We start from the raw sequence: 26,103 nt of genomic DNA, 5'->3' as shown, positions 1-26,103 counted from the left end.
ATCCCTTATAACCCAACCTTTTTGTGTTCTTCGAAAAGTACTTAGCCTACATTTTCACATTCCTTCTGAAACAAACCTGGTAGATCCTAAGATAGCAACTCAGCTTATCAGCTGATAGAAAGCACTTCAGTTCGTACTTCAGTTCAGCATTAACACATTTCTGTGCAGAATAGCAACTTCTGTTCCCCTAAATTCTGCCATCTAAAGGTCAGAGGTACCACCACTAGGTGACTCTAATCCTTAAGTTATCTACTACTGGCTACCACCCAGGAAAATGGAGGCAAAGGTGGACTCATATGGTAGCATGCAAGACTGCGTGAGCGAGTCTAAATGAGGATGGTCAATTTGAGAAATATCAAGTATGTTTACCTTCACAAACTGAGGGTTCTGTTAAATAATACTTGAACTTCTAGAGTGCCTTGCAAACAAAACAAGCTTCACAGATATCCAATGAGAATCCTGAGCCAATTATTGTGACTACATTCAACGATACAGTGAGGAACAGAAATAAAATCATTGCCCAGGAACCAGACAAACAAGAAATCTAACAGACCCAAGACTCATTTCCTGAAACCTCAACTTATGCTTCCATCACATAGCCATTTATCCTATGTTTGAAAACAAGTATATATACAAGCAATATCAAACCATGAAAAGACAATTTAAAACCCCCTGAAATTCTTTGAGGTTTGTTTTGTTCTTCAGGATGAAAGAAAGAAAACAAGCATAAAAACACACTTTCAACCATCAAACATACAATTGCACTGTTTGTATCTAAACTTAATGCTCAGCTCCCATCTCCTTCCATTGGCCAAACTGATACACAACCAGAAAAAAGAAACAAAAACTTAAGATGAATGAAAAACAACAAAACCCCTAATGAAAATATTAATAAGGAAGTATGGTTTTTATTTATGCTTCCAGTAAGGCAATGGTGCAATTGGTAGTTAAGAATCCTGACATGTCTTCTTCTAACACACTCAGGCCTACTGAGACAACAATAAGAAGGTAGAAAGAGAGACCTGTTTGCTTTGTGTTTTAACTTGAGAGAATCTTGTCAACATTGAAATAAATAAGTAAAAGGAGAACAAAGATGAGGTATTCACAACGTATCGATGACCTTTTAATTGTCATACCAGGCCGCACTTCAACAGTGGCTGAATCAATATCTGAGTCTCCTTTTGCATCCGTCACTTTCAAGTGAAAAGTATAGGTTCCTTCCACCAGATTAGTTAGCTGCAGTACTGCCTCATGGTCTGAGCCATGGATCACATCCTGAAAAAAAAGAGGTACCAGGATGATTATACCCTCAGAGAAAGTTGCAGGTGTGACTATCAAGTCAGGTATCTGCTGGTATGACAGTGTGAGTTCTTGCCTTGGCTTTTGCGACAAATGTGACTGACCTACCCACAGTTTATAGCAGAGTAATACAAATTTGGAAGTGACAGTTACTGAAGATGTCTGCCCAGTATGGATATTTTCATTAAAAAACAAACCCAGACAGAACAGCTGACATTCCCATGTACTCATCTGCTTGAAAATCTGAGACATTTACATTATTATTTCTCAATTATACTCCAGTATCCTTAGATCTGCTTTTTTAACTCCCAAATTATTTCCTCTCCTTGGAGTTTGTGTATTTCCAACTATCATCTCTGCCAGCTATGTTTAAGCTAAACCTTTTCAATTCTTCTCATAACCTCATGTGAATTGCTTCTAGAAGCTTTGTTATTTTGCTCTCCCAGTTCTTGTTGATTTCCCACTATCTTCCTGACTGCAAAGAGCTGTCCACAGCACTTTGTGTGGATACACAAAGAAGTTATCACCATTTTAGTTGCTGACATATAAACTGAAGTTTATCATGAGGTACTTCTGCTGTCTGTCCCCACCTGGAGAGCAGACTCCACCACCCTAATGACCCAGGCTATTCTCCGTGGTTTGCCAGGCAAGGTATCTATACAGGTAGTGCCAAACACCATTTTTATCCTAAACTGCAAGTTTTGCCTCATCTAGCACCAGACAGGATTCCTTCGTCTTTATCAGCACTTCCGTCTCTCTCAGACCCTTCCTCCTTTGGAGTATCTGGATTTCAGATGATTTTTCTCTCAAACACATTAGCTTGGTACTATCACCAATTACTCTAAGAGAGACAACTGTATTCTTCTGTCTGTAGTCTTTCCCAACTAAGTCCACACTGCTGCAGTCCTCTTACTTAGCTACCATATTCTATAGCTCTACTGAAAATACCACAAGCCCCTTGAAACAAAGCATTAGAGAGCAGGGGAGACAAACCAGAAGCAGACACCGTGCCTCATAGCATCTTTTGACTCGTACCTGCTTGCCCTGCTGCAGTGATGCTACATGCATAATAAGAGCTGAATTTGGCTTGTTACAACCTTCACGAAACTTACCCCAGCTGCTGGGCTTTGACCATCCCGAATCCACAAATACGACACAATCCCCTGGTCATCAGCAGACCTTGAGCCATCCAAGGTAACAGAGTTATTTGGAAGCACTAGAACATGCTTCCCACCAGCATGCGCCCGGGGTGGACTGTTCTTTTCTAGCCATAAAAAATAGTGGAGGAGAACGATTTGCTTTCAAAACGTGTGAAATGTGACATGCCATTGCCAATACACCCACACTGCAATTTTTCACCTGATGATTACAGGCAGTAACAACAGAATCTCATGTCAAAGGCACAGGGAAAGGATGAGTGGGTATACAGAATTTGGCTCTGGGATTATTTCAACCTGACAAAAGCAGAGCTGCATCATGAGGACAGTACCAATAAGAGGTACCATCCAAAAAGATCTTTTTCAAAAAGCATTGTGAGGTACTCTATTTACAGTCTCACAATAACTTAAGTGTCAGGTTTTCTCAGTCAAGCAAAAATATTTTCTGCCTACTTAGAAACACAGCCCAGCATGAGATCACCATGCTGGGCTCTTCTTGTCTTGAGAATCACTTATTACCCAATAGAAGCTTGTGTAAGGTCTTATATCTTCACAATACCTGTGTTTAGGCAAAGTGTAATCAGGAAACTTAGAGTAAACCCAGTTCCCAAATGCTTTTTGCTTACCACTAGCAGTGAAATTAAGGCATGCATTGGGAGTACGGCCAAAAACCACCAAAGAAATATGAACACATTTTCTTTCCAGAAATCAGTCATCACTGACTTTTGTTTAGAACACAACTGGTAAGACAGAGCTCCAGGAAGCCGTGAGGCTGAGTGAAATACCTCATTGGCTTGAATGTTAAGTTACACATAAATAATTCACTTTTGGGCAGATCTCCAGGGCATTGGCTGTAACTCTATTCTTTAGAACAGCACAGAGTTCTCTGTGATACAAGTGATCTTCTTGTCTCTTCCAAATTAACCAGTTGATTAAACTTGGCTATTGAAGCACTGAACATTTTTTTATATTGAACCTGTAACGGTGGTCAGTACATACCGTGGCTACACTTTACAGCATGAATGAGACCACGAGACACATTTGGGCACAACTGTTGCCATGTGTTTCTGACTAAACATCTAACTGAAACTCTGAAACAGAACAACCAATGATGCACACGGGTAAAACTGAGTCCAGTTTCTTCTCTAAGATTCATTAGTTCTGCAGGGATGCCAAGTGAAAAAGAAACAAAGCTGCACTGTTTTCAAGAAAGTCAAAAGTTAAAATTCTAATGCAACTCTACCATAATTTTATAAATGGTATAGGTACCATATTTGCAGAAACAGATTGCATTGCTCCTCTCAAAAATCAAGGAGTGCCACAGAAAGCCAAACTCTGGACCAAACAAGATTTGAAATTTATTATGCCACCTTCTTTAAAAGGAGGCATAGGCCCACGGAGAGTGCTAAAAATCACTCCCTAAGGAAAATGTGAGGCAAAAGATGGCTGATTACCACCACCTGCAAACTTGACGAAGCAACGTAAGTCAAAGCTATGAAATGTCAGGAGTACCTGACAGCACCTCTGTCAGAAAAGCAACGAAGCTGGTGAGGGGTCTGGAGCACAAGTCTTATGAGGACTGGCTGAGGGAACTGGGGATGTTTAGTCTGGAGAAGAGGAGGCTGAGGGGAGACCTTATCGCCCTCTACAACTACCTGAAAGGAAGGTGTAAGCGAGGTGGGTGTTGGTCTCTTCTGCCACGTAACAAGTGATAGAACGAGAGGAAATGGCCTCAAGTTGCACCAGGGGAGGTTTATATTGGATAGGAGGAAAAATTTCCTCACTGAAAGGGTTTTCAAGCATTGGAACAGGTTGCCCAGGGAAATGATTGAGTCCCCACCCCTGGAGGTATTTAAAAGATGTGTAGACCTGGTGCTTAGAGACATGGTTTAGTGGAAGACTTGGCAGTGCTAGGTTAATGGTTGGATTCTATGATCTTAAAAGGTCTTTTCCATCCTAAAAAATTCTATGATCTCACACAATAGGTATTATTATCTTAAAGCCTCTTCTACTGCATGCATGTTGGGGAAAAAAACACCACAGCAACTGTTTCACTGTATCAAAACCCCAAAATAAATACAGGTCTTTTAATGTTAAGTTTTTCAGTGGAAATTTGTATATTCTGAGACCTCACTTCTTGGATTTTACTTAAAACCTACAGTAAAATTGCTTTTCTGCTCAAAGCTTAACTGTAAGAATGAAATAAAAACATCCTCCTGATGAAGTAGACACACCATGGTCAAAAATAGTATTTGGAATAATTTTTATTAGAACTAATTCTGCATATATTTAACTTTTAAAAAGCTTGCAGTAAGCGAAGTTAATTCTACCAGTCACTCACAATACTACTATATTACAAAAGAGCACTAACTCTTCTTGAATAACCCTTGAAATATGACAACAAATACATTATATCCCTTTCTGTTCAGATTTCCTTTGCATTCTGTCTGTGGTTGAATTAACTGGCAAGTTGCCTACCATACCCTAAGAAGCAGCAACTAGGCTTACCTTCCTTCACAGTAATAGATAGCATAGATGCACTGCTTAAGCCCTGTTGGTCTTTCACGGTCAGCCTGAAGCGATAGGTACCAACCTGAAGACCGGTCACAGTTGCTATTGCTTTGTCACCATTTTCCATCTGTACAGAGCTTGGTCCACTGAAACAAAACATCTCAAAAATAATCCTGCACAGCCAGCCAAACTGTTCTTTCAGCAGCATTGCTCATTCCATTTTTTTAATGTACATTGTAGTTCTACCACCACTATAAGCACTGATGGTTAAAGAACTATGAGACATGAGTTTAGTTCAGAGAATTCATAAATCCATTTTTCCAAGACATTCAAAGCACCAAAGCATCACATACCCAGTCATTAGAAGAGCAGAAAATGCATCTCAGAAATTCAACCTCCTCACTATACTATTTCATGGGAACATGCAAACAGTGTTGCTCTAAGAGCCACTCACAACATGTACAGGATGCCAGGAAACCTCTTCCCATACCACAGATATGACATTTGTGTGAGCTAATAACTTGTCCTTTCATTAAGGATCAATTAGGTTTGTAACATACAGTTACAAACTTCTGTAAAACATTTTCAATCATCATTCAAGAGTGCTTTAGTCACCTATTATTGAAAGCTTAGGCTAAACAGATCGTCAATTTATTATTCAACAAACAAGTGACTGAGAAACCCTAGTTCTAAGCACTGATGGGAAAACTTTGTACATTACAGGAGTGTACCCAAGCCTGTTAATCGCTTTTTAACAGGAGGCATGGAAGTTCCTGTCATTTTCTCTTAACTTTATAACAGTGGGCCTCAAAATGACACATTGCAAAACATAGGCAGAGATCGCCTAAGCTTTCCAAGTTAAACTTAAAACTCCTGTCTCTTACACCCAAGCAGGAAGATTCTCAAAGCAATTCTCAAACAGTGCAACACCCAACACAATTGGACAAGAGGCTCTGGCACCCAATCATTTTCACTTTGCTCTCTGTTTTACTGGAGATTAGTAAAATCTCTAGATACCTGATATTTTCCCAATGATAGAAGACAATGCCTTGGTCATCTTGGCTTTTGCTTCCATCCAGTGTAGTACTTTCTACTGGGAAGGTCAATTCCTTGTCAGGGCCAGCCACTGCTACTGGAGGACTGTTATTTTCTGTAAAAATATGTAGTGTATGACATTCACTAGATAGTCGCTGGCTCAAAGGTGCAAATCACAAGTGTAACTGCACAAGTCAGCAGAAAAATACTAGGCAGGAGAGACCAGCTCTGCAACAAGCCAAATCGCACAGCAAGTACTTCCCTTTTTTACAGTAACATCTGAAGGCACAGTCACACTCCAAACATTTTGCAGCATGCTCAATACATTGTATGAAATGGTTTATAACTAGAGTGGTGGGGTTTTCTCCTGGCTCCACCACTGCATGCCTTTCAAAACCACCCACACGAATATGGTTCTTTGTTCTCAAAGACAACACTGGGCCAGGTTTTCTGCTGCTCAAGGTCAGCATGATGTCACTAAGTTAATGTCATTTTAGAGCCTTTGAGGATTTAGTGCAGAAATATATAATCCATTATTCTGTTTTCAACCTCTTCTTTTGTGGCATGGTAAAACTGGCAACGCTACCATTTTCCTGGGTATTTATTTACCCTTAGACTCGACTTCACGACAGCATCTTCCTAGTTCCACACTCTAAACAAGTCTAAGAGGCACCACCACACACTGTACTTCCAGTTCACGTTCTTGATTTCTGCAGTAAATGCCCGCTGTAAGGTTTTCCCAGAAGGGGTACTCTACAAAAAGATGTGTAATAAGCAACAACAGGAAGATAAGACGTTGCCCCATGGTAGAATGCAACACCTTTAGATTGGCAGAGAAGGCCACTTTGAATCTAACAGGCAAACACATTACAAAAAAAACCCCAAAACCACACCAAATCAGAACAACAATAAAAACATTACAAAGTCCCAGGAGGACCTATTCATCACTCAGCTCCCAAATCTAAACAAACGTGGGAAAGATGCAGCTTTTGAAAATTCCTGTCTTGACACTTTCCCTAGAAAGTACAATGCAATTCTAGTGAGAATTCAAATCACACAAGTATTCTTGAAGGAAAACTGCAAAACAGTAAGAAAACTGAGCAAAGCACTGACTGATACACTGAACAGCTTTGCAAAACAGACTTTGTAGGATCTTAAAATCAAGAGCTACATTTTAGCTTTTAGAAACATAAATACATCTCTCTGCAGGTTGCCGTAAATAATCAGGCTGGTGCGAGCCCTCAGTATCATCACCTGGGCTTTCTGTGATTCTACACGTGTTTTAATTGTTTGCTTTGACAGAAAATAGAGGTGGAAGAGTCCTCGATGCAGGGATACAAGACATCCAGGCTGCCATCTCAGTGGTGCAATGCAGGGAGATGAAGCATTCGAGGGCAGTGCTAAGGCATCAGGCTGGCCCACCCTTGAGGGACCCAGCCTGCAGCTGACTTACCAGGCTGTACGATCAGTGTGACCTCAGCTGTGGACTGCTGCCTTGCAGAGTCCGTGACAGTCAGCTGAAACGTATAATCTCCTTCCTGCATCGCAGATAACTGGAGGTACGGCGTCCGCACTCCCTACACAGAGTGTATATAAAGACAGAGAGCACGAGATAGAACAGAAATGCTCATGGATTATGAAAGGTCTTACAGAGTAAATTAGAAGAAAAAATAAAATTTGTTTTAGTTCATACAGTGTTTGAGCAAGCACTTTAAGCACCTTGTAGACAGAGGAGACCTAAAACGATGCACAGATAGATGAAATGTATTCACTATTGCAACTGTCCCTACCAATCCAGAGAAATATCTATAGAAAATAAACCTTAATTTCATATGTTGGTATAATTGCTGTATTATTTCTGAACGACAATAATTGTGAAACACATAGGATGCTAACTTTCTCAGGAAATTAAACAATGATGGAAATTACTACAGCTTACTCCATTTCCTTAGAGATATTTTAAAAACAAACATTATGACATTCTTTAATATAATATTTATAAAAATTGTTAAACACAAAACAAAACTTGACTTGATCCCAACCAGACAGGCTTATGGAAAAAAACATGTTAAACAAGACAACTCTCTCCTCAGTATACTCTTCCAGCAGTATTACTTGATATCTATATAAGCTCATAAAATGACTGGATCCAGCTACAGGTCCTTTTGCTAATAAAATGAACATTTGTGGTATCTCTCATATGAGGAATAACAAATCACAATGCAGTTAGTTGGGGTTTTTTTGGATAAAGATGATAATGAGACTGAAGGGACTTGATAAATGAGTAACTAACCAGCAGCGGTACTTGTTACATTGCACTCTAACTGTGGATACTATGTAACACACCTGAGACCGGCATCCTCAGCTTCAGGGACTTCGAAAACATTACTAGGCTCTTGAGAAGAAACTGTAAAATGTGACTGCATTTCCACATTAAATACCCAGTGTATCCATTAGATATCTCAAGCAGTCATTCCCTTCTTTCAGGAAGATTGCTTTAAGACTGAACAGCTCTTAAAAACTACAAGTTCAGGTTGCATGGATGCTTTTGGAAAGTGTTTGCCTTGGCAAATGAAAAGAAATAAGCCATTCTTCTATAAGCCCTTCCATAGTTTTGTAATTGCCTCTACGATATATGCTTGCATCAATATTACTCCTTTCCTAAACAGATCTACAAAACTCTTTCCAGTTCTGAGGGTCTAAAGCACTTGTAACATAGCAGAAATCACATCTCATAAAAAATGGCTTCTGAGTTTCAGCTGGCTTCGTTACATTAATTGCCTCATTTGCCTACAGAGCTACAAGAATCTCCAACTTAGTGAGCACAAGTCCAGTGACAATTTATTAACTTTTTTCATATACAAAAAAAAAAAAAAAAAGTACAGACAAGGACAGACATTGTGAACTCAAAATCTTTCCAAACCGCTAGGGAACAAACAACAGCAGAATCAGAAATGGCCACAAGGAATGAAAAAAAATTATGAGGAGTTAAAAGTAGTATCTAAACTAAGAGTGGAATACATCAGAGAGAAACAAAAAAAAAAGAAAAAAGTAACAGCCTTCTAGATATTTCAGTGCTTCTGAGTAGTTACTTAGGTACACGTTGGCTCGCATTAGAGGCAAAGATGGAAGAGCTTTCCAGTTCTATGCAAGGAAAAATAGACATACCTGCATTGCTACAACCTTGCCTTTGCTTTTGGGACTGAGCGACCACTCATAGCTGACAATTTCATGGTCATCACTGCTCTGGTTTCCATTCAGCGTGATGAAGTTCTGGGGCAAGGTGACTGCCTGATTAGGTCCTGCATTAGCAATAGGTGGGTAATCCACTGGTTTGTTGACAGTCAGAGATGCAATGGTGGAGTTGGCTGCTCCATCTGAATCAATCACTGTGAGTCTACAACAGTAAAAACAGTATTGGAAATCTGTGAAGATGGACTTTTGCCAAGTTCTAAGTTCAAAGGTTAACTTTTTCTAGCACTTTTTCAAACACCACCTAAACCTGAGCCACTGATTAGATTATATGAACTTCTGCTTCAAAACCACACATCCCTCAACTAAGGTAGGAAAGGAATTCAGAAGACTTTTTAAACACAGCTTTCAACCTTTGGAAAAAAAAAAAACCAAACAAACCAACAACAAAACAAACCCTAGATATTCTGGATCCCAGATGAAACCCTTTCCCTGCAGCCAATAGCAACTTTTCAATTTCAAACAGATTTCACTGCAAATTCTTTAAAAAACTTACTCAGTAAAACCCAGGGATTTCATTCATCAGTCACAGTGGAACAGTCCCTGTTAACACCTACATCCAAAACTACTCTGGACATTCAGAAGCTCTGCTTATAGCACAGTAGCAGTTCCTAACTTCTTACTGTTTTGTGGCACACTATTACTGATTTTAATGGAGCTTAATAACATCTTAAAAAATCTGAGCTGATAAGACACAAAACTAAAAAAGTACAGTTTTGTTTTGTTTTTTTTTTTTTTAAAAAAAAACAACATTATTGCCTCTCAGAAACACAATGACAAATCATAGTAAAATGAGACTGCTGCAGACAACTGAAAGCGATGAAAGACTGCCCTCCCCTGTGTGGTAACCCACTACATCTCTAATTCATCTCTGTTGTGAAAACTACATACAGCTGACCACATGGGAGGGAACCACTCTTGAAGCCTTCCCCAAGTGGGAACAAAACTAGTGCTTGTTAATTCTGTCATTAGGGAATACACACTTTTGCATTGGGTGCACATCTGTGCATATCAGTAACACTGGATTTTATGGACCAGCTAATTTAATTTAGACTTGAACACACTCTCTCGTGTTCAAGTGCCTCAGCCACCCCCAAAGGTGCAGAGATACAGCAAGTGATTTCTTAATTCCCTATGGTTTGGAACACACTTAGAGCATTGCTTCTAAGCAAGCTCTGCCCTTTTTAATACAGAAAAAAAATCCTACACTCATTCTGCCACTGTACAATATGGAACAATTCTAGTAAAGAACACAGAACGAAAGTTGAAGCCATGCAATTTTTGGTGAAGCTTATGCAAAGCACCACGTTTAATGTTTATGTATGCTGGCTTCAACATTCTGCTGATGCTACACTGATATGTATTGACTGGTAAGCTATTACCCACTGGCAGCCAAATAACCCAGGCTGGGTCAGTGGGAAGTCTGCCTCTGTACAGACTAGGCTTTAAGTTAAAAAGTTCAGAAAATGAACCCTGATTTTAATTAAAGCACCCAGAACCACAAATATTGCTTCCACTGTCTGGACAAAATCCAGCAATGCATAAATGGAGGAAACAGTAGCAAGGCAAAGGCTTTTATGAAGAACAGAATGACTCTTACTAAAATCAGCACACAACAGTGCCTTGCAAGGATCACTGTCCCAATATTGCTGTCTGCCACTACCCTCCAAGGGATGACTTTCAAGCCTGACTGCAGAATTTAATCTCAGGGCACCTGCCAACTTCTAAGCTGTGGGGGAAAAAAAAAAAAACCAACAAAACAAAAACAAAAAAAACCCCCACCAAACCAAAAAAACCGAAAACAACAAAACAAAGCAAACCCATAAAAATGCTCTGTCATATTATTGCTGGGAGTAGGAGGTATTTAATTTCTGGTTAAGCGATTACCCACTGGCAGCCAAATAACCCAGGCTGGGTCAGTGGGAAGTCTGCTTCTGTACAGACTAGGCTTTAAGTTAAAAAGTTCAGAAAATGAACCCTGATTTTAATTAAAGCACCCAGAACCACAAATATTGCTTCCACTGTCTGGACAAAATCCAGCAATGCATAAATGGAGGAAACAGTAGCAAGGCAAAGGCTTTTATGAAGAACAGAATGACTCTTACTAAAATCAGCACACAACAGTGCCTTGCAAGGATCACTGTCCCAATATTGCTGTCTGCCACTACCCTCCAAGGGATGACTTTCAAGCCTGACTGCAGAATTTAATCTCAGGGCACCTGCCAACTTCTAAGCTGTGGGGGAAAAAAAAAAAAACCCAACAAAACAAAAACAAAAAAAACCCCCACCAAACCAAAAAAACCGAAAACAACAAAACAAAGCAAACCCATAAAAATGCTCTGTCATATTATTGCTGGGAGTAGGAGGTATTTAATTTCTGGTATCTCATTTTGCATAACATTATGCTGTAAAGTATCACTACACCAGTATCACAAAATCACTGCAAGCACTTTTTAAAAAAAGCACTCCCTATGTCTCTCCACTGTGCAAAATGAAGGGCAACAGCATGCAGAAGAATAATGAAGTTTTTTGTTTAAGGAGGTACATGTGAGCACAAGGAGAAACAAACATTTAGCTGACATCACAGAAATAGTTAAAATCCCAAAGGAAAGCAAGCGTGCAGGTACCTGAAAGTGTAGTTTCCAGGAACAAGGTTAGACAAGTGCAAGACAGGTGTGTCAGCAGATGCCTTCTGCTCTCGCAAAGGACCTTTAATTTCCTCCCAGTGGTAACTCACTATCTTCACATCATCTATACTTTCTACATTCATTAAGGAAAAACATATCAGTTTCTTGTAGCAATTACTGGAATGAATAATAAAGTCTTTCATGCACTGATCCCTAACTGGTTTTCTACAATTATCTTCTCAAGCATATTCGAACAGGGTTCATGTACCATAGCTGTTAAACCACAGATTCCAAGCTACATTTGGTATGGTTTATCTAAACAAACAAACAATTCTTCACACACAAATAAAAATCAGTCTTAGACTCTGCACATTCCAATTTGTCTGCTCTCAGTAATTAAAAACATAATTATGACATCTCATCATACTCTACATAACAGCTCTCTACCATGGCCCCAGCTGTATTGGCACAAAGTCCTTCTGGGCAGGACAGGAAGAAGCTGTAATAGCAGCTCCTGTTTGGATGCAGCAGCCTCTGACGCACTGCATCTCAATCCCCAAGTGGAAGGTTGCATTTTATCACTTTTTTTATGTATTATAGTAATTTATAACTGGACTCAAATCCCCAAAATAAATCATGATTCAAGGAACTTCTGAGTATAGTGAGAAGAAGGAATTTCACTTTTAACTGACAAACAATAGTAGTGTAATTCTGTAACAAAAATACAGGATATAAGCACAGGATGGTCCAGTACATACGACTGCCATCAATGAAGGTAGAAGTTGTAGGCAAAGAAACTTCTTGCACTTTGGGTGAAGCAACAGCAACAGGTGGCTGGTTAACTCTGACACCTGTGAGAAAGATAGGGAGGGGGGAAAGTAGTGAAAGCCCGGGCAAAACTCATCTTTTAACTCTACAGATCAATAGTCCCTAGTGATTTAAATCTAGGATTGACAGCTTTGCAGCATCTGATGTCCTTTTTGGACATGGGAGAGAAAAAGGTTACTAAAGAGCAGTACGCTGACGCAGCAGTCTTCTGCTGCAGCCAGTTCTAACGGGTATAATTTAGATCAGACCCGTGCATGCAGCTAGAGCCGGTTCACCACCTAATTGCTGTTCCTAGCTGTACTGGAGAAGGGGACCATAAAAGGTGGCATGATGCTATCTCAGGCCTTGCCTGAGGAGGGTACACAGAGCACTTAAACACAAGTGACCAAGATCCTTAACTCTACTTCCTTAAAATGCTTTATAGACGGCAAGGTACAAAACATCTCTGCGTGATTGGACTACCAGATGTCCTTGACAGACAGTAACTGACAGACTATTAGATAATCATGCTGTACAACTACTTGTGTTGAAGAAATTAATTTCATTATTTTAGCCAACTGATTTACCTGGTTTGACTGTGACATTTACAAAACCTTCACCAAAGGCACTTTCACCAGAAACAGTCACTTTGAAGGCATAAAGTCCCACCGATAACTGAGACAAACAGAACAAATCAGATTACATGTCAAATTATACAAAAGCGGTATGCATAAATCTGCCAACAGAGAAAAATCTGACATCTGAAACCTAGAGCTCCTTTTATGAGCACATACACAAAAGGTCACTAGTCACTGCCCAGAAGTGGGGAATACAAAGCAAACACGTAGGAATTTCTCTCTAGCTTAGAAAGTTATTAGAGCGCTCTAAAAAAAGACAGTTCTAATCTGGCAAAGATTTGGTGACACATGCATGTGAAGAGACTCTGGCAGACACTCAAACTCCTTGAGTCAAGGTGCCCTTCCCCACAAGTTAGATTGCTGTGAAAGGACCACACGAACACAATGAGCCTGAGCTTACACCTCACTTACATGAGAGAGCTTCAAGGTCTGGCTGTGCCTGCGCTCCATTTCACCACCATAGTCAGGAGGGTGACTGATTAAGCTCCACTCATAGGTGTAGGCTGTTTCTAAGAGCAATAACACAGCATAAGAGTAATCAGCTTTGCCTTCAAGATAAGCCCAGGGAACATAGAAATCAAGTTCACCATCCGTCAGATAAAATACTACAGTAGAAAGTCATGAGTGCTGCTGTTTAAGCCTGCAAAATGAAGCAGTACGAATACATGTTAAACTTCCACAGTGGAATTAACATGGTAAAGCAGCAAGGATGTAAGGGACTTCACAAAAAAACAGCCTCATGTGAAGTGAATGAGTTTAACATAGCTACCTATGAAATACGTATTCATTGCTGCTGCAGTTCAGAAGCTGATAGTTTTAAGGTAAATGTTGCATTCAGAACCTACTCCCCCCTCACCCTGCTTTACAGCAAGATGCTATAACCAGGGCCACATCATCGTCTGGTGGAATCTACAGGCTTTCTATTGAACCGCTTGGCTACTAAGTTCAGGTTCTGAAAATAAAAGCCACTTTAAAAAAAATCTCTAAAATCCAAAGGAGGAAATCCTCTCTGCAGTTAGAGCCACAAAAAAGGTAGTAGTAGGACATGAGAGAGACGGTTTTATCCTAAGGTGCAGATGTTCACATAACTTGGGACTTGTCTATATTTAAAGCTTGGTAGTATGTGCACCTCCTTGTATGCCAAGGCCATTCAACTCACCTGTAGGCGATGGCGGGACAACAAAGGCATTCAGTTCAACGTCATTTTTGGGTAGCATTACTTGTATGTTATCTCCAGCAGACACAATAAGTTCTTTCACTGTATCTAAGACAGAATGAATACATTATGTTTTAACAGATGGGATGGATATAAATTTAGTATCTTCAAATATTATTTGTAATGGATTAAGTAAAAATTGACAAACCCTCTACAGTGAATAGGCAAGGATAAGTAAAAAAAAAATTCCCCAACACATAATCAAATAATCATGACTAAGGCGCCTTCACCTTTTACCAAACCAAAATTTTTCTTCTTCCCCAAATATGAAGTGTAATTGCCCCTACTTCTGTTTTAGAGAAAAGCATTCTGATTATTCCTGTATATCACAGGTAACATTGCTCTGCATAAAGGACTATGCATTTTTCTTAGTAATTGGATGGAAGTGCAGGAATTAAAAAATAACACAATTACAGAAGACAAAGAAGCCATCTGCACCACAAGCCTCATTAAATAGAGTAACATAGTCCATACTAGAACTCTAATATCACACCTTCTTTCACCAAGAAGCACTGCTTCTATGTTTGTGTGACACTTGTGAGGCATGCCTCAATGTCCAGCCCAGCATCCCTTTTAAAAATTCTGCCAGTTCTCATCTGTGAAAACTTTTTCCCCTTCCAAAAATGCCAAAGGCCACAAATCCAGTCCCCAACAGAAACATACCAAAGCACAACTTCAGGAAAGGTTCCTATAGACCGATAATAGAGGAGCAAGAGGTTACTCAGCAGTGGCAGCTGACAGGTCTAAAAATGGATGAAGTAAAGAGGCCGCATTGACAGCACACTTTCTGTCACTTCTACTTAAATGCACCCAAGGCTCCATAACCGCTCATGGGAGTTGCCCTAGACACCAGTGGAGTGGAGGTTTGTACTTTGACCTCCACATGAGATGAGAATAAAATGGCTAGATGAGGGTGACGACCAAAGGAGAGAAGGAGGGACTACCTTCAAGACTTCCAAGACAGTACGGCTGACAACACACAAACTTGAGGCAATCCTTGCACAAAACAGGACTTACAGTGAGATTCATCACAACCTTCCCTTCAGCTTCTTCTTCCAAGCTCCTTTTTGAGTCCTCTTCAACCTCCTCCTGTGAAGGAGGAGGAGGAGCTGCCTAGTCAACACTCAATGGTAATGATGATCCATTGCCTTGGAGAGGGATCTCTTGTAGCTCATCTCTTCCTGTTACCTCCTACCACTATCCTGGCTGGCAAGTTGCAGTTTGGCAGAGGGTGCCAAGAATGTTCCAAACCAGACCTGCTCTACCAGGAAGCAAAGGGCTTTAGCTCTCCATATCCCTCACTACATCAGGAGTGCAGAAGAATACACATCTGTGCTTCTCTGCTTCTTGTGGCCCTTCTAACCCTTTGTCAGGGTGCACAGGGAGGCAGGAAATCCAGCAGGAGAAAGGAGATACTCTAACATACGCACAGAATTTAACAGAACTGCAGAGGACATAGTGGTTAAACATGTCCTTTTCAAATAAGAACTTCTGCTCTGCAGCTAGAAGTCTGATAAGCTTCCTCACAGCTCTCAAGTTAGAGCAGAACTTTTTTTTCCCAGGATGAGGAGGCCGTGTTCTCCCCTAAGGGCTAGGCCTCTCCCCTATTAAGGGTTGAGCTTCCTCAGATCGCACCTATGTTGCCGCATGAAATCTGACAACCATATATAGTGGGAACCCTACTGAGGAATTTCTGAGAGCAAGCAACGTTATGAAGAGTCACACAAAAATAACAGTATGGCTAAAACACTACTCTGAAACTCCAGAAAGGTATTTCTCACCAACTATAAAAATTAACCCATTTAAAAAGGCTCTTAAACTCTGCTTTTTACTTTGCTGTATTTGCTTGAGTTATTATTTCCCATTAACGATGGATTTGGTAATTTTTTTGCCTCAGAAGTAACTGTCTGAGGGGTTTGCCGTTTGCAGTGTTACCACAGGTCTACAGGCTTAAAGTGAGATGATGTTAAATTTGGATAGAGAATGAGCTCCTAACTAACAACAGGTTGGAAACCTGACAGTAGTAAAGCCACCCCCGCCCACTGTCCAACCTGCAAGTAACCCTCAGGTCTCCAGCTATGGTGAAACATTACCTGCTTTACCAGCAGTAGCTGGTGGTGTGAATTGCTGCATGGACTCAGATGGCACAGTACTAGTGGGAAGTAGCATGAGCCCACCTTCAGTGACATTCTCTGGGGCCACTGTGGGAGTCTGGGTTTTCTCTGACACACCTGGGGAGAAATCCAGTTTTTCCGAAGAAGGGGAAGGTGTAGCAGCCTGAAAAATTAATTATAGAGAAAGTGTTGTCATAAGTGAACCATTTTTCACATTTCTAGATTTAAAGGTACGCTGTTTTTTAACTAGCATGTAGGGTAAGCCTTCTGATCTATGTTACTAGGAGATTTTATTCATATACAGAATGTCTATCGAAGGGGGACTTTTTCTTTTCCCATCAGGCTTTGTAAGAAATGTTAATCATTTTCCAAGTTTCAGATGCAGAACAGTGTAGGCTATGGTCATCAAAATGAGGTAACCTGGAATACAACTAAGGCTATCAGTTCTCAAAATAATAAAGAGCAGTAGGACAGGTCTAAAGACAGTCATAAACCTTTAAAAGCCAATGGCATGAAGCCTGTGTGATGAGTGTTACTGTCTTCGTGCTGTACACACAGAGACATAACAGAATCCTTGACTCTTACTACATCTGCTCAGACCAGAACTTGCTCATGCCTTGTTATTCTCTCGCCACTAATAAAATGCCCTAAATATCTCTACTTCAGTCACCAAGCAGTAGTGTTCTTCTCACTACCCCACCTTGTTAGTGAATCAGAACTGCAGCAAAGGACATGGCAAGTTTTGCAGGAATAACTCAGCACTGTGTTAGCCTTGCCCTTCACCTTGCTCCTCTCTCTCAGGACCCATCACCTTTCAGCAACACCTTAGTCTCAATGGGCCAACTATTAACTGAAGAATAGGATGATGAAGGTTGGTAAAATGCACGCTCACATCACAGAATGGCTGAGGTGAGAAGGGACCTCTGGAGATAGCTGACCTTGCTTTGAGGAGGGGGGCTGGACTAGGCTACAGCAGGCTGCTCAGGACCATGTCCAGTCAGGTTTTGATTATCTCCAAGGACAGAGAATCCACAACACCCCTGGAAAACCTGTTCCAATGTTTGACCATCCTCACAGGAAAAAAGAAAAAGATGGTCTTTAGTGTTTAAATAGAATTCCTTGTGACACCTTTGTCTCCATTGCCTCTCGTCCTGTCACTGGACAGCACTGAGAAGAGCCTGGCTCCATCATCTTCACTCCTGCTGTAGTTATTTATACACATTGGTAAGATCCCACTGAACACTCTCTGCTCAAGGCTGAACAGTCCCAGCTCTCAGCTTCTCTTTGTGTTTCAGGTGCTCCACTTCTACTCTGCTGTCTATTGCCTTCCCTAGGCAATCAGAGCAGCTCTGCCTTGGATGTGGACAGGAGGAAAAGCTCCCTGTGCAGCTGGGAAGGCAAAAGCGATGCCAGGGACTGTTGCTTCCCAGCCTGCAAGGAAACAAGAGAGCATGGAAGTCATCTGCAACTCCATCTCTGCCTTCAACAAGGACAGAGAGAAAAGATCCCTGCACAGCTGTGACAGTGACAGCAGCACTGGAGACTCTGGCTGCCTACCCTGTGAGGAAGCTGAGGACCACACCAAGAGTTGCACTTCCACATGGGTCCACAACACAGACGATGCAAGCACCTTTGTGGCCACACATCCAGCTCTGCTCAACATGCAGATAGTAAGATCTCTCTGAGCAGCTGGGACACTGATAGCAGGATCAGGGACTGCAGCTCTCCTAAGGCAGTGAGGCCAACCCCTAGACCCTCAGCAGGCATCTCACACTTGACAACATTATCACACACAGGGAGAGCCTCAAGCCCATCCTGCCTCACACCTTGACAAAACCCCTTTCCTCCAGACAACTCTCCTTTACATACATGTTCCATCCCACATCTTCCAAAAATATCTTCTTTACCACACTTTGGCAAAACAAAATGTTTCTTGAAATCTACTTTTCTGAGCTTCCTCTGGCTTTCCTCCTCTCCTGGCCCTTTGCCAATCTATCAGCTGAGAAGCAGCCATCCTGGCTTTGTAGGACAGATGGGGACAAAGTCACCTCAAATGTACCTTTCCTGGGACACTCTCTTTGCAACAGCACCAAAAATCTCTTCTGTCAGCAAGCCTAGGCAAGACTCTGCATTCAAAAAAGGTGCCCTGTGGCACTGTCGCGTCTGAAGCAGTGTCACAGCCAAAAAGATAGCTTAAACTAAGAAAGTTAGCAGCCAGCAGATAACTGGGGCAGGGGCAATATCTGAAATTAAGCTCTCAGGCAGAAACTATTACTGAGAGATACACCGGAGCAGATGGGGAGGGCAAAATTAACCTAAATTCCAGCTTGGGAACTGAAAGGAAAAGGAAAGAAAAGGACTCTTTCACGCAGTGAGCAGGGTAGGCAGTTCTGTTGGTACGGGCTTTGTGGGTTTTTTGTTTGCTTTTACCCACCTGTACAGCCACTACTGCTTGTTATAAAATAAACACACTGACCATGAGGGTCCATGTCCTTCAGTTCTTGGGGTCTGACCTGAGTGCAGATCTCTTGAGAATTCCAACAGAAAACAAGAAAAACCCCATAATCCAAAAGGAAGGGAAAAAAAAAAAAAGCAGCTCAAAGTTACACTGCAGGCAACAGCATCCTGCCAAGGTGTATCCTTCCCCACTTCTGACCTGGCTGACCCCACAGACTAGGTGCTTTCTTTTTTCTCCCCCTGAATAGGAAGGACAAGCCCAACCATGTTGCCTTCCTCCATCCTGATCCTCCAGGCAATCCATCTCTCCCTCCCAAGGAAGCACCTTCTTAAGTACTCTTAAAGACAACTGATCAGGAGTCATGGGCTGCTCATGTTGTGTTTTATATGACTGCTTCCCCAGCAGTGTTTCCTCCATGTCCCTCTGCACATATGACTACTACCTACTTGCTCTCTCTCATTTATCTGGAAAGCCTTATGCAAAGCAGCTCTGTCAGCAGTGAAACTCTACTCTTCCACTGGTCTGCTCCTCCCTCCTTCTCTGCCTTCAGCTATCTGCCTAATGATTTTCAGCAAGTATGACCTCTACTAATTGTGCAGTTGGGGAGTTGCAAAAGAGCATACCATCAACCATCATACCGTATAACACGAAGTGCAGACTTCAAGAAAGAAATAAACATTTCTGACAGGTAAATCTAAATATCAAAACATCTTTCAGGGGTCTTGTACATCCCCTAGGGATCAATTCAATGCATTTTTAACCAAACAGGACTGTTCAGCATTCACAGGCCTCAAAACTGAAAAGCCAGAATAAGATATGAACATCTATGATATTCCACTTCATTCTAACTCTTAAGTATCAATTCTAAAGGCATACCAATCAGACATTAAAAGACTTCATCACATATGTCAGCCGTCTTAAGATTTCTTAGGTAGAGTTTTAAGCATTTTGACTGCACCATTATTCCTGCAAACGCAATAAACTCAAGAATCAAGTCAGGCCTAATGTACTGAATAAGTGTTTGAAACACTGCATCATCAACATAGCACTAGCTAGAATCTGACTAAGACCTGAAAAAACCCCACCTTGCTTAACAGATCAGCAGTTAACTGGAAATTTTGAAGACAATTCATATTTCACAGGTATCTGACTTGAAAGATAGGCAGCACTGCAGATTTCTGTTTTGGGCAGCTTGACAGCATTTACTCTGTAGTTTTCTAAATGTATTCATGTTATTGAGCTGCTAGAGGGTGACAGTCCATAAGATCACTCTGAACTCTGATGTAAACCCAAAAGCCAGGTTACTCAGTTAACTGACAAACCGGATATGCTCTATCCCAAGTCACATACAGAAACCCACTACACCAGACTGCATTTATAACACAGATGCTCCTGGGGCACAGACTCCAGAGGCCTGTGTTTGGTTGGTCCCACAGTTTAAAAATCTCTCTTCCAGGTCCTTGCTCAAAGAACACAACACCTGAGGACACTGCGTTCTGCTGAATACTGTGAAGAGAAGGAATTGCATTTTTGCGACCCTGCTCTGTCTTGCTTGTCAAAACAGCTTTGTCTGGAAGCTGCAGAAGGGAGTGCGTCAGTACGGATCTAGGAACAGAGCTATAGAATTGCCGTGCCAGAATTAAGCAGAGGATAGGAAAATATTGTATAACACGCAACAGAGGGTATTTCATTAAAGTTATTAGCAAAAATTATTTTAAGACCTTCACATTTTCATAACTATAGAAAAAGATCACATTTTGAGAGGTAGTTTGAATCATATACCAGAGAGAAAACTATTTGGAGACTTCTCAGCATTTTTAATCCAGTATAAAAACCTAGGATTTCCTTAATAACAAAATTTGATTTCCAAAGAAACACTTTTTCAGAAGGAAACAAAAATATGTGCCTGAACAATCCATATGAGATTTGACTAAAATATCTGCTTGCTGAAGAAGAGACACACAAGAAGGAAATCCTATCACCAGAATTTATCACAGGCAGCATCTTTTTCACTAGAGTTCCCAAACTAAAAAAACTTGAAGCCAAGCTGGAATTTTGTGTTAGGCATAACCAGCAGGATTTGGGTGGCAGGAGACTGGCTGCAGGGGTCACCCCTGTAGTCCCAGACAGTCTGGCAATGGATGAAAACAAGCCACCATGTGCCAACACTGCAACCACTCAGACACACTTAAGAAAGGGCAAAATAGCCACTGGGGGCAGGGGACACAGGAGGAGGTGGGGAGGATGTACAACAGGACACATGAAAGGGAACATGTGGAAGGTGTCGTTATTGGGCACAGGGCTGGAGACACCCTCTTAGAAGGAAGCACTTCATGCCACCTCCCAGGGGACCGAGGCCCACAGAGAAGCCCACACTGGAGCAGAAGCAGCAAGTAAGAGGGAAGGAACAGTGACAGAAAAGAGAAAGAAGCAACAAGTGGCAAAGAGGAAAATGCCATGCACTGACCCCAACCTCCTGTGCCGCCTGTCACCTCAAAGAGACTGAGCATAATGTGCAGTGAAAAGAAGGGGGGTGAAGACTAGGAAGGGGAGAGAGGAGATGTGTCTGAACTGAAGTTGAACCTGGGGAAGGCCAGGGAAAGGTGTTTGCCAAACTGCTCATCATCTTCATTTCTCTACAGATGTCTACATCCTACAAAGGATTCCCACTTGGGAAACAAAGGCTGTACAGGCTTTGGCGGTTTCTCAAAACCTTCTGCTTTTCCAGATTATTAACCTTTCTCTACATTAATAGAGAGCCTTCAGAGTCATTTCACAATCCACTTCATGAACAGTTACCAATGCTATCCCATCAGCCTCCTACAGCTCTGCTAACAGAGCACTGCCAGATCACCTTCTAACTACAGTTGTCATATTCAGCTCTTCAACATCAATACCAGCTGGGGCTAAAGACTGACACAGTTTTGGAGCTTCATCTCTTCTGCACTGAAAGAAGCAAGTTCAATCCTCAGCCTTTTCACAAGAATTTTAGTGCTGTATTGGCATAATGTAAAGAGAACATAGAAATGCCTCCTCCCCATCCCAGTGAGAAATAGGTTTCATTTCACTTTACAGTAAACTCCCATCTACACAGGCAGTGCACAAAGAGAAAGCAAAATCTTTCTATTTTGGCTGAGGTGGCCAAATCAAAGTAGAGATTTAGAAAGTAGGCTTGGCCATATATATCGTTACCACTGCAAGATGTGAAATCTCAACTTCCATAAAGTTGTATTCACATGATCCCTTAGAGAAGGGGGACAAATTTGCTCAGCTCTGTTTGCCACGTGCTTTAGGTGAACTCAGAGCTGTATGGCTTCTCTAAGGCACAAGGCAGTTCAGTCAGCAGAGATCCTGACAATTGGCTAAAGCTTAGCACAGTGCTAATGTGGCTTCCATTTGCCAGAAAATTACAATGGAGGCAAGCTTCATGTCTTACTGTACGGCCAAAGTGCACAAACATGGAGGTGCATGAAGATACCGCAGGTTCTTTCCATGGCTTAATTTCCCACACACAGCACAGGCAGTAACTAAAAGATGCTCATTAGTTTCTCCTAGCAGATGGAAAGAAAAATGAGAGATTAGCTTAGTACAACAGCAGTTGGGTTTCCTTAAATTTTGACTCTGTAAGAACAGCTCAGCTATTGCCCTTTGTTAAAACTAACTGCAACTCTAGTGCATGACAGAATGTCACTCTAAGTTTTATCAGCAGAGACAGTATATTTTGATATCATACTTTTCATATGCACATTTATATGTACTTTTTGCATACCAATAGAAAAAACAAATAGCATCTACCCCTCTTGCCTAAATTCTCACGTTACTTTATGCTCATTTCGAGGTCTGCATGGTAGATACTTTTTAAAACAAGTCTTCTGCTGTCAACTCTGCTTGCAGAAGCAGTACACACTTTTCAACTTGCAACAGCACTTTCTCTGTTATCAAATATTCTTCCATATGCATGGAGACCAATTCTAATCTCTTCTCACTCATGCCAATAAACTCCAGACCAATTTGGTCTATCACAAAACTCACAGGCCATCTTGTACCCAGAGGAAGTGATCCTTGAAATGCAACCTGTGCTTATGGTCCCCGCTTATCTCCAGGACACAATCAGTTCTGATAACTTCTTCAGGCTATCATCCACACACTCCAGGAACCTGCATTGCTTGTGCCCTGCTCTCTTGCCCTCCCAGTAGGTATTGGGGTGGCTTAAATCCCCTATGAGGACGAGGGGCTGTGAATATGAGGCTCCTCCCAGTTGCCTGAAGGCTTCATCTACTTCTTCCTGACCAGGCAGTCTGGAGCAGATATGTACCCTAATGTTGCCCATAACAGTTGGCCTGCCAGCCCTGACCCATATAAACTCTTGACTAGCTCATTGCCATCTCTGGGCAGAGCTGCTAGCCACCCCCCAGCACCTGGCTGAGAGGGTGCATCACCCTCTGATCAAGAGCCAGCTAGGACAAAAGCCCAAAGCACCCTTTGATCAAGAAGAGCTGACAGAGCTTGTGAGAAGCTGCTAGAGGCCCCAGCCTCTGCTAGCTGTCCTCTCCCAACTGCAGCAACGACTCATGTTCCTCACAGCACTCCCAGAGCCCCCCTCTCCCCACAAGAATCCCAGAAGTTCTCAGAATATCTAGAAGATCACAAAACAGAGCCCAGAAACTGCCAACACATCTAGGCTGCAATGGTATCCCAGTTAGACTGTATCTTAAGACTTGCTATTTTCCACACACACTTTGCCATTTCAGTCATCCCCTCCAAGAACCTCAGTTGTCACAGATTTCATGCAACTTTCTTATTTACATGTATTTTTCTTCCCTACAGTAATGGCAATAAATTATCATTTTTATAGCAAGAGACAGGTAGTTGCTGGTTACAAAATCTGGTGGAATTTAGAGCAATCCAGCTAGCATTGCTTAATTTCCTCTTCCCTCTAGCAGGGGTACATGTCAAACCCAGTAAATATTGACTTTACAGCCTGTTTCAACTTTCCAGCTGATCCCACCCTGTTATTAAGGAACCAGAGCCCCTTTTGTCCCAACTGATCAAACTGGTTGACATAGAGAACAGCTGCATCTTCCTTAAGTATCTAAATTTAGTTTTAAGTATTTAACTTATTTTTCTTATTGCCAGACTCAAGAAAAGGATTCTGAGAAGAAAAACACCTTACCCACTTTATCCTGCTGTACATCATGGTGCAAAACCACCACTGTCACTCCTTACATACCTTGCCTCTCTCACATTTTAAAAGCATTATAAAAGGTATTTACTCAGCACCATTACAACTGTAACATCACTATACATTAGTAACATGAAACCCATAAAACAGGCTTAATTTTATTGATGGAGGAACTTATGTTTACTGGTCTGCGCCTCTGGATATTAACTAGAGGTTCCACTAGTCTCGCTCAGCTAACTTTCTAACGAGTTACCTAGGGTCAGAAGGGAAGAATACCATAACACTATTGCAACAGGTCCCAGCCCACTCATCTGTACACTTCCAAGGAAACCCCAGTGTCCCAAAAGGAGCTCTGCTCCTTATCATCTGTTAGAAAGAGAGTCCTTTAGCGATTCATCTACCAATTAAGACAACCCTCCCTCTCCCCTTCAGCATTTTCTACACTGTCACAGGACTATAAGTCAAATTTCAGTGTTAGGGTTGCATTACAAAGCAGTAAACTAATTTTATTTGAAAACCAAAACAATTGCAAAGTTTCAATTCAAAGTTTCACCATGTGCTGTCTGCTTCCTGAGGGGCAAACATACCTCTTTTTGCAAAGTGTCATCAGGTTGTGCAAGGAGCTGAACTGCTGCTTCACTTTCAAGTGTCTTCCCAGGGAATGGTGTAATCTCTGGGAGAGATGACAACCTTTCTATGGAGTGTTCAGTGACAGAGTTCAATTCAGAGCTGTTTGTATTCAGAAGGCTTTCGACCTTCCCAGCCTCCCCTTTCTTTTCAGCAAAGTCTTCCTGGTTATTTCCGTCATCACCCATGGAAGAGTTGAAGCTGTTTTCACCTGCTACCATCAGGCCCCAGTCAGCATAATCCGTGCTCTCCTTCTGCTCATGTTTGATGCTCAGCTGAAAGGGGTCCTGCTCCAACTCTTTATAATCATCAATGTATTCAGGTATCTCCTCAAGACTTGGATCTTTGCGAAGCAGAGACAGCTCCTTCAAGCTACTCACTTCCTCAGACGGCTCATTCTGAAGTCCCACAGAGTGGACCATGCTTGGGATCACTTGCCCAAATCCTAGCAGCGAGGCTGGCCTCTGAGAAGGCCTCAGCACAAAAGAAAGATAGGACTTCACAGTTTCAATTTTTTTAGGTTCACAATTCTCTTTATGTTGGCAGTTCACAATGTAACAGCGTCGTTCAAACATCCATGACAAGTCACAACCAGATAGATCACAACATGCTGCGATGCAGTCGGACACTGACATAGCATGAGGAACTCGCATAATTTTAGTGGTTTCTAAGTTCGGAGATATTACTGCACCTGAGTACGTGGCTCCTTCTCTGCACTGCTCGCAACTGGAACCTGAAACAACACCACCAACATAAGGCATAACACTACAACCAAGCCATAATATAATTTACTGTGACCAAAAATGGCTTATCACAGGACAGAAGATAGGTGGTACCTTGCTTAAATAAGTTCATTTCCTTTCACGAACGTCACCACTACTTTTTTTTCTAGCATGTCCCTTTGCAGTAGTATTTGTATTTTGGAGGATTTTTCAGTGTAGGACCTTGATATGTTTTGCAATATACCCTTGCTACAAATACATAGAGATGAAAGTGACTTGCTGATACTTAAGATCAGAGCAGAGAACACAAAAGAAATCATGGGTTACCTCCATTAACCCCATAACATAGTAGAGCAAAAGAAGATGCTGTAACATGTCATTCTTTCATTTGAGGGAGAAGGCAGCAACAATCTACATAGGAGAAACATTTGTCATCTCACTTGAACTTCATTAAGAGT

At 41.5% G+C, this 26,103-nt stretch overlaps 1 protein-coding gene across 2 annotated transcripts in view; it reads right to left on the bottom strand.

Annotated features, from left to right (window-relative positions):
* Window positions 1-25,591, bottom strand: part of KIAA0319 (KIAA0319 ortholog) — a 35,385-nt gene extending 9,794 nt beyond the window's left edge. The window contains exons 1-13 of one of the 2 annotated variants that reach the window (XM_035893480.1): window positions 24,884-25,591; window positions 16,636-16,819; window positions 14,486-14,590; window positions 13,738-13,835; window positions 13,276-13,363; window positions 12,640-12,732; window positions 11,882-12,014; window positions 9,171-9,399; window positions 7,456-7,579; window positions 5,985-6,117; window positions 4,965-5,113; window positions 2,412-2,563; window positions 1,137-1,275 (exon numbers count right to left, since the gene is read on the bottom strand). In XM_035893480.1, coding sequence (XP_035749373.1) covers window positions 1,137-1,275; window positions 2,412-2,563; window positions 4,965-5,113; window positions 5,985-6,117; window positions 7,456-7,579; window positions 9,171-9,399; window positions 11,882-12,014; window positions 12,640-12,732; window positions 13,276-13,363; window positions 13,738-13,835; window positions 14,486-14,590; window positions 16,636-16,819; window positions 24,884-25,576 — 2,320 coding nt within the window. In that variant the 5' untranslated portion in view covers window positions 25,577-25,591. The remainder of the gene's footprint in view (window positions 1-1,136; window positions 1,276-2,411; window positions 2,564-4,964; window positions 5,114-5,984; window positions 6,118-7,455; window positions 7,580-9,170; window positions 9,400-11,881; window positions 12,015-12,639; window positions 12,733-13,275; window positions 13,364-13,737; window positions 13,836-14,485; window positions 14,591-16,635; window positions 16,820-24,883) is intronic. The other variant, XM_035893481.1, reaches the window with a different exon arrangement.
* Between the last annotated feature and the right edge of the window lie 512 nt (window positions 25,592-26,103).

The sequence above is a fragment of the Egretta garzetta genome, unplaced genomic scaffold (assembly GCF_000687185.1).
Source record: "Egretta garzetta isolate BGI_Z169 unplaced genomic scaffold, ASM68718v1 scaffold14, whole genome shotgun sequence".
Classification (NCBI taxonomy): Eukaryota; Metazoa; Chordata; class Aves; order Pelecaniformes; family Ardeidae; genus Egretta; species Egretta garzetta.
Note: the sequence above shows the minus strand (reverse complement) of the source record. Positions and strands in the feature narration are given on the sequence as shown.